General features: G+C 40.9%; 2 protein-coding genes across 6 annotated transcripts in view; both read left to right on the top strand.

Moving 5' to 3' along the window:
• The window catches only part of LOC119784430 (tumor suppressor candidate 3), a 55328-nt gene extending 54049 nt beyond the window's left edge, over positions 1 to 1279 (top strand). Inside the window, exon 9 of the mRNA XM_038286474.1 lies at positions 1107 to 1279. Within this exon, the coding sequence (XP_038142402.1) occupies positions 1107 to 1122 (16 nt within the window). The 3' untranslated portion in view covers positions 1123 to 1279. The remainder of the gene's footprint in view (positions 1 to 1106) is intronic.
• A 5144-nt stretch (positions 1280 to 6423) lies between these two features.
• On the top strand, positions 6424 to 13324 carry LOC119784421. Of its 5 annotated transcripts, XR_005280933.1 has the most exons (4): positions 6424 to 6651; positions 6796 to 12807; positions 12978 to 13047; positions 13192 to 13324. XR_005280933.1 is itself a non-coding variant. In XM_038286467.1 (3 exons), the coding sequence occupies exon 2, from the start codon at positions 6981 to 6983 to the stop codon at positions 12777 to 12779; it is 5799 nt and encodes a 1932-aa protein (XP_038142395.1). In that variant the 5' UTR covers positions 6424 to 6651; positions 6796 to 6980; the 3' UTR covers positions 12780 to 12807; positions 12978 to 13185. The 5 variants fall into 5 exon arrangements, 2 of the variants coding, with proteins under 2 accessions (XP_038142395.1, XP_038142394.1); XR_005280931.1 differs by having other exon boundaries at positions 6796 to 13047; XM_038286467.1 differs by lacking the exon at positions 13192 to 13324 and having other exon boundaries at positions 12978 to 13185.
• The last annotated feature ends 580 nt before the right edge of the window (positions 13325 to 13904 follow it).

Raw genomic sequence — 13904 nt, 5'->3', positions numbered from 1 at the left:
ACCTACAGTTCTCAAATGCTGGAACCAGCTTGCTTTGCTAATGAGGTCGAGTGGATTCCAACGTGGTTCGTGATTAGTTTCGTAGGGGCTCAAACCTTTTTTTTTCTCCTTCTTCTTCTTTGCTCAGGCGAAAGTCCCACAAATAATCTGATTTTTTTTTTTCTTGGGGATGTTTTATTGATGGTTTTGCAAAGAGCTGAAATTATGCTGTAACGCTTTTTGAGAAGAGACATGTCAGATGGTTTTTGTAAAACCACTTTATGAACCATCTGTTAGTTGTTAAGGTGGAATCAGTGTATCGGTTGCTCTGTCGATGGATTCTCCCTCCTTAACCGTTTCTCAGCAACTCCTTCAGTTATCGTGGGCTTTCTTGGCAGCTTCAGTGACTAATGCTCTCCTCCTCCTGAGTCACAAGTCGTCTGCATCGTCTGACAGGTTTTCCTCTTGTACGGCCTAAAATTAAAGTCCATTCATCTTCCCAAATGTTTTATCCTCTTCTTAGCCCTCTCTGTAAAAAGTATGCCGCTTACTCCATCAAATTCTCCTTTTGTTATATAAATAAAATTAGGAAGCTTTATATGGATATGAATACTTCATCTTTGATTATATACCATCTATTCATTTTCTAAAGATTTTCTAAAAGCTTTAAAACTTTGGAATTGTCAAACGTCATGCTTTTCTTACTTGGTTTCACAACTAGACCAGCAAAGAAAAAAAAATGCCATTTGTGAGACTAGAGGGGATATAGTGGATATGAAGTATGTGAGCCTTTTTGCCATTCTCCAGTCCCCAGATTAGATGCTGCACTTTACTGCTGCTTATATTAAGTTGTCCCATTTTGAATGGTTATTTATGTTTGATTGCAACTTCCTCTGTATGATTGAAGCCCATGCTCTGAATTTTGAATGGCACATAGCCTTGAAATATTCAGTAGCAAGTCAGCTACTTCTGATTTCCCTTAATAAATGCAGGTATATTCAGACGTTTGAGCAAATTTTTCTGATTACTTGCCTCCACAAACAATTTAGGACAAAAAGAAGTGTTTTAATATTGTTTGTTTTTTTCTCATTTTAACACCGCTTTTTAACTATTCCATTTTTTTTCAGCTTTCTTATCAAGTAAAATGCAGACTGAAGAGGAGGTCAAATTGTGAAGAAGAGGAATTTGAGGGGTGAAGAAAACATCTGGAAAAAGAAAAAAGGAGCTGTGGCTGAGGAGTGGGATTTCTCTTTATGTGTTGCTTCTTATTTGCTGTTGTCATGGAATCTTTTAAGTATGGTGTTTGTTTTTTTCTCAAACGGTGAAAATAAAGGTGTTTGGCATGTCTCTATTTTTCATGTTTTCTCTGTGAATAAACTTTCCTCTGGAGTTGAGTCAAAGATAAGGGCTGTTTTCCATTTTAAATTAAATAAAGCGTTTTTCTAACAACAGTTTATAATTTCAATCAAATACTTTGAGGTTTTTCAGCAGGGAAATTAATGAAGTTGTTGGAGTATCTGCAAAGTTAAACGTGTTTTATATACTTTTCATAATATATTGTTTCTACTGTATATCTTTTACGCATCTTTAATTATACATTCTAATCTTCAAATTAGATTATTTTAATACTGCCTCTGAAAAATGTAATTCAATCAAAGCCTGCAGAGATTTGCAAATAACACCATAAAAAGACAAAATAAAAAAAAAATGGTGTATTTTAAATCTGATTTAGACTGATACTAGTTTCAAATTTTCTGGGAACTACAGTAAATGTATCTGCTGAACCAGAGTAAATGATTGGTGTTCCTGTAACCTCACCCAATGTTCATACAAGTCTTTACGTACCTATTATGGTTGACATTTTTAATTCTTGAAGTTTAAGAGTAGAAATTATAATTTGCATAATACAAAATAAAAATAAATTTAGTTGTGTCTAGGTTTTACTTCTCGGACAGCAATCCTTGTCTGCATATATATATATATATATATATATATATATATATATATATATATATACTCTCCATATGTCAACGCTGAATCAAACATGCTAAAATAGCTCAGCAGAGTTTACCCCAGACTACACTTGGTGTTAACATTTCCTTCAGAGGCATAGGTCACTTACAGAATACATGCATTTCTAATTCTCGTGAACTGCCCTCTGAAACACTGAGTGGGCTGAGCAACGCAGGCGTTTATGTAAGCTGCTCTGAGTGGGCAGACGAAGGAATGGGACTATTGAACAAGAAGTTTGACGGATGGAATAAAAATATTCCTTTGCTTTCTTTTCTATTCTAAATTGTTGGGAGAGGGAACAATTGGCTGTGTGTGTGTTTGTTCCAGATTATCTGCAAAAAAAGACAGAACTAATCCACTATGACTGGTTTGCAAAATCGTTTTGCAGGAGTGATGGCAAAGTTCCAGCAATACCTTCCGTCTTTGTTTATACCAAAAAAAGGTTCCTTATTTAGAGAAGAAAAAAAAAAAACTGGTTACTTTGTCTTTTTCACATTCAGTTACAGTCCTGGTCAGAAGTCTATATGCAGCCTTCACTGCCATGAATGCAATATTCATTTTGGGGTTTAGAATAAATATTAGAGACAATCATACACATCCACACATTTCTGCATAAGTGTCACTCAACAAACTGCAGGGAAAGGTATAACTACCATCAGCAAGCTTCTGGCTTATTTTAACATTTACGTAGGAGGAAAAGGCAGAGTTTTATTTAAAATGCCTCAATCTTAGTAGAGGCCTGAGATCCAAGCATAGATTATACATGTTCAATAAAGGTCTGGGTCTTTCAGTGTTCTCTTAGAACAGTTGCTCCCAAACTCGCTGTTGATTTTAGCTTTAAGTGGGAGCTTGAAGTTGGTTCTCCATTATTCTAACTTCTCTGTGGAATACACCAATAGAAATACCTCACTTCTGATTTAAATGTAGAGCTTCTAAATGCAAAGAGAAGAAATGGTTTAATTTATTGATAATCGTTAGACTAAAACGGGCTGTTCATCAGCTGATCAAAAGTTTAATTGCACAAATCTTCAAAAAACATGGATGCAGTTTATCTTCCTGAAGGCAAAAAGCTTTCTCTCTTTAAACACAGTTGGATTGTTGAGCTGCAAAGCAACGCATCCGATAGCCGGGTTTTCACAGTTGCTGTCATTGTAAACTTCCTAAATGATCCTAAGGGCTATTATACAAAAAAAATCAAGCGGTAGACCTAAAAAAAAAAAAAAGGATTTACTGACCCTGAGCTGCGGGATCCAATTGGCTGTGCGTCGTCATGTTACAATCCTCAGCCCAAATTAGGCTTGGCTGATCCCATAACTGTCTAAGAGAAAAGGGTTTCAAGAATAAAAATGTCTTCAAAGGCCTCATCTCTTTTAATGCCATGAAATGGTCTTTGTAGAGTTTGCACAAGACTGCCAAACATCAGACATTGAAGCTTGGAAGAAATGTGAAAACTGATGATTTTTTTATCTAGTTGATCTTGATGGCTTCCTACATTGCTAACTAATAAATCCCACCTGATATGTTTTCTGCACAGTGCAGGGGGCGCCTTCATGATCTTTTTTTATGTTTTGTTTTTTTCCGTCAATAGAACAGTTGACTTTCAGGTTGTGCAGAGGCATCAAACTGTGGCTGGTGGTGTGGACGTTGCAGAAGTCATCCCTTATGGCTGAAGGCCATTTTCTGTGTGGCAATGATTGCAGTTCATTGTACTGGTCAGAAAAAGGGAGAGAAGCATCAGCTGTGCTGCTGCCATCAACACCTTTGTTTATAGATGTTGGAGACCGGCCTGTTTTTCAGTGTAGTCCTGTTTCTCTGACTGTGACTAACTGGATGTGCTCTCTTTCATCCTCTGACATGAGAGCTGGCTTGGAGTTCGTCTGCCTGGCTGTGTGTTTCCTGGACCGGGCCACCTGTGGTGGTGGTTGAAAATTGCGTTTTTCTGTCCACTTTTGTCTCCTTGAACCCCAGTCGGCCTCGACAGATGGCCGCTCACACTGCGTCTTGTTCTGCTGGATTTCTTCCTGTTAAAGTGAGTTTTCCTCTCCACTGTCGCTACAAGCATGTTTAGTGTGAGGGATTGCTGAAGAGTCATTGAGTGGATGCAATGAGCTGGTTTTCCTTAGAAGACTGGTTGAATTGTCTCTGTAAAGTGCCTTGAGAGGACATGTGTTGTGAATTGGTGCTATATAAATAAACTTAACTGAATTGAACTGAGGACATTTGGGTTCGGATCACGAGAAGTATACAGAAATGCACTCTACAGTAGTTCAGGCAGTGGATGCCCTCAGTGAAGCCTCTGTCGTTGTTTGAAGCAAAATTCCTTGCCTGGAAAACACCAGTATAAGGCATGCTGATTTTCTTTTTCAGATGAAAAACCATAATGATACTACTCAGAGTTTTTTTGTTTTGTTTTGATATTAAAGTTTAAAGTGTTTTGATTTTAAAGTCTATTCACTGAGATACAGGGAGCCAGTGTAAGGACTACAGAACTGGGCTGATGTGCTCTAGTTTTTTTAGTTCTAGTGAGAACACTGGCAGCAACATTTTGGATCAGCTGCAGCTGTCTGAAGGACTTTTTTGTTAATCATTTCTACTAAAGATAAATGCATGAATGAGTTTTTCTAGATCCTTCTTGGACATAAGTCCTTTAATCCTGGAGATTTTCTTCAGGTGATAAAAGGTTGACTTAGTAACTTTTGTTAACATTTATGCCAACTTCTGGCTTTTACCCTTACCCCTTTTAAGAAAACCTGACATCTTCAAAAAGAAAAGAAATGCATTGATGTATTCTACCAATTTCACATTTATTTGATTTTTCAAGGTATACATATGTGGTTGTGTCTTGAATTTTCAATCTTTGTTGAAAATTTTCAGGTAACTCCTCGTCAGCCAAATATACAGTGATGTTTTAATTCAACTTTAGCACGAGGCTTCATTGACTCAAGAAACCATCATCATTCATATGAGGCTTCAGTCCTTGATGTGTGAAAACTAATTTATATCTTTGCTGCGTCTTCGAGGTGCTCTGAACATCCTCTTCTACTCTGCTGCAGTAATCACAAAGGTGATGAGAAAAGACACTTCAGGATACTTATTGCAGGAGCAATCATAATTCACTAAAATATTACCTTGTTTCTCATCCACAACCCTCCCAACCAGCCCCATCCCATAGATAATCCAGAATCTCCTCACAAACATAATCACAGAGATTCATGGGGGTTACAGTTGCATTACCTGAGGGGCAGACAGCCACACAGTCTCTTATGGGAATGAAAATAAGAAGCACCCATTAAATAAGTTTACTGATTTTAGTGAGTGATGCTCTGGCATCATAAGCTGGAAAATCACAATTTCAAAACAAAATATTTTGCTAATCTCATCACCTCTTATGTTTACATCAAACACATTTCAGGGAGAAAAAATAATCATGTTAATCAAACACAAATCTTCCAGACAGAAAACAATTCTTAAAATCCAAGGCTGTGTTACATGAAAGCAAAGCAGATACATACCGCTGTTTAAAAAAAAAAAAAAAAAAACATTCAAAAAATCAGTTGTCTGATCAGTCATTCCCATATGGCGTTGGGCCTGTTTATCACATTCTGTAGAAGAGTTCAAGGACCAGTTTGAATTGATAAAATATTTCAAAGGGTTGAAATGTCTTATGTAGAAAGAAATATAAATGGTTATAAAGAAAAATTCAAACACTGCAGACTTTTCTTCCTGTCATGATCTGTTTAACAAATCTGACCCACATGCAGAGAAACCACTCAGAGAGTATGGAAAAAGTTTAACAGGTTTCTTGAAGGAGTAAAATAGGAGTTGGGTCTGGAACTCAGTGAGCTGGTAACTCTGAACTGGAAGTGAAAAGGGAAGTTCATTGGTCAGTTCAGGTACCGTGGGAATCTTGGAAGCTCTTAGATTTTGCAAGGATGTGACTTGCCTTTGAGGGGAGCCTTGTTGCTCCTTAAATCCTGACTGTGTGGTAAATCCAGAGAATTGTGCACAAGTTGGAGGGCGGACAGGTTGACAAGCATTGGACCCGGAGGAGTAATGGAGCGGACTGTCACTCGGATTTCCGATGGGTACTTGAATGGAACATGTAGAGGTTTTCCCCTGCTCAGTGTAACTTGGTTTTTCCTTCCAGGGGAGAGAAGGTCCAGGAATCCAGTAACACAGGAAATATTCCTGCCATGGATCAAAGACAAAAACTCATTAGACTCAGCTAAACTTAGCTTGGCTAGAGTACCCAAAACTGGCAAACACTCTGGCGTCGAGGTAGTGACAGCCCACTGCTCAAATACTCCTCCAGAGAATGATCCACTGAGCCGCAGGTGTGCAGGGACGTACAGGGCGCCTCCTGGTGGTGGAAAAAGGACAGACAAACAGGCCACACAACTGGATTCCTAACACTTTCCATATAGGGTGTAATGGAACTTGTTTAACTTAATGTTATTCAATGTTTAGTTCATTTACTGAGGCCACCTAGTGGCAAATGTTATAATTGTGTGTATTGCTAGTTCACAAACGCCATCTTGTGGTCACTTTTATTACTACAACTTGTTTACCAGAAAGGAAGAAAGCCTGTTCATCCATTTGCTCTGAAAGAAGCAGTTTTTGTTATGTTTTCTTTAATCTAAGTGCAAAACGGCATCGTCTGTAAGTACTGTTCTAATTTGCCTGTCATATTAATCATAATTCATAACCTGTTGACATGTTTTATGTGAAGATAGACATTTTTACTTGTATTAGCCCAATGTTAGCTTAGCTGGCATTCATTTTCTGTATCTTTGTGTGTTACAGTTTTACACGATTCTCATTAAACCCTGCTAAAGAACCTAATGCAGTGCTTCTTGGTGGACGAATGGGAAAGTGTTTAGCTACCTGTATAGCTGAGTTACTGCTGAAGGCCACAGTGCTTAGCGAGGCCAGGACAGTAAAAAGACGTCCCATGCAGAAGAGACAAAGAAAAAGACAACGTCTGAGCCATGGACAACAAAGGTAATGAACAGAAGGCAAGTGATGTGCTATCAAATAAGGACATGGATATAGATACAGTGTACCACGTCCGTTCTGTAGCCTCACGGTCATCTACATGCTCCTCTGTCAGTTTGGCTGCAGCTAAAGCAAGAGCTAAGGCTGAAGCAGCTAAAGCTAAACTGGAGTTTCATGAAAAAGAGACACATATTCAGATTGAGAAGGCAAAACTTGAAGCATCACTGCGTGCACTCACTCTCCAAAGGGAACTTACAGCTGCTAATGCTGAAGCAAAAGTATTTGAGGCAGTAGCAGCAGACATAGAGGAAGGAAAATACAGCGAGACATCTGAGCGCAGTCCTGTAGCCAAACAAACACTGAAAAGGACAGAAGACTATGTAAAAGAGCAGTCATCTTACTTCAGTCAGTACAACTACAAGGATCAGGGGGCTCACTCACACCCACCTAACACTATACCCAATGCTGTTAACATGCAACAATATACAGTACCTGTGCCTGCTGCTGTAACCACGCAACAATATGCAGCCTCAGATGAATTTAAGTCTCTTCCCATTCATCAGCCAGACATGACAGGAGGACACATTAAACAATCCCCCAACTTCAACTCTTACCACAGAGGTGACTCAATGCACAATGTTAATGTGAAAACTGATGTTCCTACCTTTAACGTAAATTCAGGAAATCCCACATTTGATCTGGCAAGGTTTTTAGCACGCAGCCAAGTCATAACATCTGGTCTGGTCAAATTTGATGATACTGCAGAACATTATCAAGCATGGCGAGCTTCATTCATCAGTGCTATAGAACCACTAGGGCTGACACCTAGTGAAGAAGTTGATCTGATGGTGAAGTGGCTTGGCAAGGAGTCAAGTGAGCATGCGGCCAGAATAAGAGCAGTTAATATTAACCAGCCTATGGATGGACTAAAATCAATATGGGCAAGACTGGACAAAATATATGGCTCACCAGAGGCGATTGAAAATGCTCTTTTCTCAAGACTTGAAGCTTTTCCCAAAATCCATTCTAGAGATAATCGCAAACTTCAAGAGCTAGCAGATCTTCTACAAGAGCTCCAAATTGCAAAGCAAAGTGACAAGTTGTGTGGTTTAACCTATTTGGACACGGCTAGAGGTGTCCAGCCAATTGTAGAGAAGCTCCCCTACCCTCTACAGGAACGCTGGATGTCACAAGGTTCTAGATTTAAAAGAGAATACAACGTGTCTTTTCCACCATTCTCCTTCTTCAAAGAATTTGTGTGCTCAGAAGCTGAAGTAAGGAATGATCCAAGTTTTAAGACTCTCTCACTCACGTGTGCTCCTCAGAGAAAGGAAAAATGTGCACCAGTCAGATACCCAGTTGCTGTCAATAAAACAAATGTCACACAAGATCATATAAGCACTCCTGTCAAATTAACAGAGAAAATCCCTGTTAACCCAGAAAAACAATGCCCTATCCATAATAAACCACACCCATTGAGTAAGTGCAGAGGATTTGTGAAAATGACTCTTGATGAACGCAAAAAACTTCTCAAAGAACACATGATCTGCTATCGCTGCTGTGCTTCTACAAGTCATATGGCAAAAAACTGTCAAGCTCCAATCAAATGTTTGGAATGTGCAAGTGACAAACATGTTAGTGCCATGCATTTCAGTGGAACAAGCGCTGTTCAGTCCTTAAGTCAGCCCCCACCGTGTGCAGAGGACGGCGGGGAGGAAGAGACGAGACAGGAAATAAGCTCGAACTGCACTAAAGTCTGTGGTATAGGACAAAGTAATAAATCATGTTCCAAGATTATTCTGGTTAACGTGTATCCCTCAGGTCAGCAGCATAGGAGTATGAGGATGTATGCAGTTCTGGATGACCAGAGTAATCTCTCCCTGGCCAGAAGTGAGTTTTTTGACAAGTTTGACATACACGGCACTGAGGCTCCTTACAGCATCACAACGTGTATGGGCGCAACACAAGCATATGGAAGAAGAGCCCATGGTTATGTCATAGAGTCTCTAGACAAAGAAACATGTCTGCAGCTTCCCACATTGATTGAATGTGACAATCTCCCTAACAACAGGAAAGAAATCCCGACACCGGAAGTGGCCCATCACCACGACCACCTAAACAAAATAGCCTCAGAAATCCCTCCTCTCGACCCCAATGCTGAGATTCTCCTGCTGATAGGAAGAGACCTGTTGAGAGTGCACAAAGTACGAAAACAGATAAACGGACTGAATAATGAACCATTTGCACAGAAACTAGATCTCGGCTGGGTGGTAGTCGGTGATGTCTGTGTCAATGGAATGCATGGGCCTCCAACAGTGAGCAGCATGAAGACATACATATCTGACAGTGGCAGACCTTCTACATTTTCAGAATGTGAGAACAAAATCAAAGTAAGAGACTTGTACACAGAAACATCAGACACACTTTCAGTGTTTTCAAGAACAATTCATGATCACCAGTTAGCTCCCTCTATTGAAGACAAACGCTTCTTGAAAATAATGGAAAAAGGCTTTCTCCAAGATGATTCAAATAGCTGGGTTGCCCCTCTCCCATTCCGGCACCCTCGTCGCAAGCTACCTAATAACAGAGAATATGCGGAGAAACGTTTTGCCTCTCTGGAACGCAATCTTCAGAAAAAACCTGAAATGAAAAGGCACTTTTTTGAGTTTATGCAAAGGCTGTTTAACAATCATCACGCTGAGCTTGCCCCACCACTTGAAAAAGAAAAGGAAAGGTGGTACTTACCCATTTTTGGAGTTTATCATCCTCAAAAGCCCAACCAAATACGTGTCGTATTTGATTCATCTGCACAGTTTGACGGCGTCTCACTGAATGATGTTTTGCTGCAGGGTCCAGACCTAAATAACAGTCTACTTGGAGTTCTGATGAGATTCAGAATGGGTCCAATCGGAGTTTTAGCAGATATAGAGCAGATGTTCCACTGCTTTGTTGTTCAAGAAGAGTGCAGAGACATGCTCAGGTTTTTGTGGTACCGCGACAATCAGCCAGGAAACGAAGTGGTTGAGTACCGAATGAGAGTTCACATATTTGGGAACAGTCCATCACCTGCAATTGCCATTTATGGCCTACGGAGGGCAGCAAAGGAAATGGAGCAAGTCTATGGCAGCAAAACAACAGAGTTAGTGGAGAAACATTTTTACATGGATGACGCACTGCTGTCTTTCACATTAGAAGCTGAGGCCATAAAGACAGTAGAGCAGCTTCAAGAAATGTTATCCGTTTCCAACCTGCGACTACACAAGGTAGCATCAAACAGTGTCAAAGTTATCAACCACTTCCCAGCTGAAGACAGAGCCAAGGATATAAAAGATCTGGACCTGTTCACAGATGATCTCCCCATACAGCGCAGCCTGGGGGTTATCTGGAACCTCATGACAGACACTTTTACATTCAAGGTTCCAGAGAACCAGAAACCATTCACCAGGCGCGGTGTGCTGTCTACGGTAAATAGCCTATTCGACCCATTGGGCTTTCTAGCACCTATCACAATCAGAGGAAGAATGATTCTCAGAGACATTACTAAAGAGGATATTACGTGGGATGCTCCTCTGCCTCAAAGTAAATACGAAGAGTGGAGACGCTGGCAAGAGTCCCTCTCAGTTTTGAAAAACCTTCATATTCCAAGAACATACGTCACATTTCCAGTGAGTCAAGCCAAGACAATTGAGCTTTGTGTTTTTTCTGATGCGTCAGTACAGGCTATCTCAGCTGTCGCATATTTGAGAATCACCCATGATGACGGCCATCATGAAGTGGGGTTCATTTTTGGCAAATCAAAACTCGCCCCCCAGCCTGAGCTAACAGTCCCAAGATTAGAGCTTTGTGCAGCTGTCCTAGCTGTAGAAGTTGCGGAAACTATTATGCATGAGGTAGATGTAAAACTGGATGCTGTCAGGTACTTCTCAGATAGCAAGGTAGTTTTAGGCTACATTCACAATGAGAGAAGAAGGTTTTACGTCTTTGTCAGTAACAGAGTGCAGCGCATCAGACAAGTGTCTCAGCCTAATCAGTGGAGATTTGTGCCCACCGAACTCAATCCAGCGGATTGTGGCTCGAGATCAGTCGCAGCAGAAGAGCTTGTCAACACCCTCTGGTTAACTGGACCAAGATTCCTCACAGACATGGACTCGACAAAGATTGATTCAGACGAACAATACTTGCTAATCAATCCAGATGATGACACAGAGGTCAGGGTGAACGCCACCAATGTGGTAACAGAGTCTTCAACTCACAAACGATTTTCAAGTCGCTTTGAACATTTTTCCAACTGGAAATGTCTCTTGAAATCGGTTGCCAGACTCACTCACATCGCTCAAAGCTTCTCAAGCAAAAACAGTGACAGCTGTCGAGGTTGGCATTACTGCAACAACATCTCATCTTCAGAAATGGATAAAGCGGAGCGACTGATCATTCACACAGTGCAACAAGAGTGCTTCTCACAGGAAATCTCTGCAATCAAAAAAGACCAAAGTCTACCAAAGAACAGCTCTATTCTCAGACTCAATCCATTCATCGATAATGAGGGGCTCCTGAGAGTTGGAGGACGTTTGCAGCATTCTATGTTACAAAGAAACGAGGCAAACCCAGTCATAATACCCAACAAACACCACATTGCAACTCTGCTAGTGCGTCATCATCACGACAGAGTGAAACACCAGGGAAGGCATCTAACAGAAGGAGCCATTCGCACCAGTGGACTGTGGTTGGTTGGAGGTAAGCGACTCATAAGCACCATCATTCACAAGTGTGTGTTTTGCAGAAAGCTACGTGGACTGTCAGAACAACAGCTCATGTCTGATCTACCTGAAGAAAGGCTCAAAGCGGACCCACCATTCTCATATGTGGGCCTGGATGTTTTTGGCCCATGGGAGATTGTGACAAAACGCACAAGAGGAGGTCAAGTGAACAACAAGAGGTGGGCAGTGTTGTTCACATGCATGTCTACCAGGGCCATCCACATTGAGGTTGTGGAAACAATGACTGCCTCAAGCTTCATCAATGCTCTCCGGAGATTATTTTCACTCCGTGGACCAGCCAAGCAACTCAGGTCCGACAGAGGGACCAACTTTATTGGCGCCTGTAATGAGCTGAAACTATCACCACAGGATGCCAATAACACAATCAAAGACTATCTGACAGAACAGAGGTGCACCTGGGAGTTCAACCCGCCCCATGCGTCCCACATGGGTGGGACTTGGGAAAGAATGATTGGGGTTTCTCGCCGCATTCTAGATGCTCTACTCCTAGATGTGAAGCGACCTCAGCTCACCCACGAAGTCTTGGTGACCTTCATGGCAGAGGTCACAGCTATTGTTAATGCCAGACCCCTTGTGCCGATTTCGACAGACCCTGAAGCTCCACTGGTCTTAACTCCAGCTATGCTTCTTACTCAGAAAACAGGAGCTCCCCCTACAGTTCCAAACAACCTGACCGAGAAGGACGTCTTCAAGAGCCAATGGAAGAGAGTTCAAATACTAGCCAACAACTTTTGGACAAGATGGCGGAAAGAATATCTCTGCACCCTTCAAGGTCGTCAAAAGTGGCTTGTAAAGAAAACAAATCTCAAGGAAGGAGATGTTGTCCTCCTGAAGGACTCCACTGCAAAGCGCAACGAGTGGCCCATGGGACTTGTTGAGAAGACATACCCCAGCAGGGACGGGCTTGTGCGAAAAGTGGATGTAAAAGTTGCAAGACATCAGGATGTAAAGACATTCAGCCGACCAATCTCGGAACTGATTCTTCTAGTGACGCCTAGTAATGTGGACATTTGATTTAGTGGCATCTCTTAAAGACGCCAGGCGGGGAGTGTAATGGAACTTGTTTAACTTAATGTTATTCAATGTTTAGTTCATTTACTGAGGCCACCTAGTGGCAAATGTTATAATTGTGTGTATTGCTAGTTCACAAACGCCATCTTGTGGTCACTTTTATTACTACAACTTGTTTACCAGAAAGGAAGAAAGCCTGTTCATCCATTTGCTCTGAAAGAAGCAGTTTTTGTTGTGTTTTCTTTAATCTAAGTGCAAAACGGCATCGTCTGTAAGTACTGTTCTAATTTGCCTGTCATATTAATCATAATTCATAACCTGTTGACATGTTTTATGTGAAGATAGACATTTTTACTTGTATTAGCCCAATGTTAGCTTAGCTGGCATTCATTTTCTGTATCTTTGTGTGTTACAGTTTTACACGATTCTCATTAAACCCTGCTAAAGAACCTAATGCAGTGCTTCTTGGTGGACGAATGGGAAAGTGTTTAGCTACCTGTATAGCTGAGTTACTGCTGAAGGCCACAGTGCTTAGCGAGGCCAGGACATAGGGTAATATTTGCCGTCATTTTGTCAGGGTAATATTTGCATATTATTATAACAGATAGATTTATTCTAAACAAAATTGGCTTGTGCTATACATTATTGATACTATATAAACATTAACAAGCACCATTAAAGTCTGATTTTCTTTTACAGCAGCATCTTTGAACTATTTAACATTAGCAGCACATCTCTTCTTTAACCCTTTCAACTCTTGAGGACTGGTGTTTTAAACCACTGCTCTAAGCACTTAAAAGCAAATGTTTTGAAATACATTGGAATAAGCTTAAATTTAGAGAAAACACAGACAATTCAAAAACACCCTAGTTCACTGATTGCAGGGCAGATTGACTGTGGTTCCTCTGGACCCAGGGGTGTTTGACTGAACAGCAGTTTAGTGGCACTGGTACACAACGGGGGGCATCTCTCATCTTCTCCCCTTTAGTCTCTCAAATGACTGAAATCATCACTTTTTCGTGTAAGTAAGATCTAGGAGATTATTTTGCCAGTCTGCAATGCCTGGTGTCAAATTCTCTGGAGCAGTCAGTTGGGTCTGCAGCCTCTGAGACAGAGAGGTCAGAAAGT

The sequence above is a fragment of the Cyprinodon tularosa genome, unplaced genomic scaffold, assembly GCF_016077235.1.
Source record: "Cyprinodon tularosa strain WSP-4 unplaced genomic scaffold, ASM1607723v1 ctg226, whole genome shotgun sequence".
NCBI lineage: Eukaryota > Metazoa > Chordata > Actinopteri > Cyprinodontiformes > Cyprinodontidae > Cyprinodon > Cyprinodon tularosa.
Note: the sequence above shows the minus strand (reverse complement) of the source record. Positions and strands in the feature narration are given on the sequence as shown.

What these genes read in the sequence shown, in the direction of transcription:
- LOC119784421 (XM_038286467.1), top strand. Translation starts at nt 6,981, where the DNA reads ATGGACAACAAAGGTAATGAACAGAAGGCAAGTGATGTGCTATCAAAT.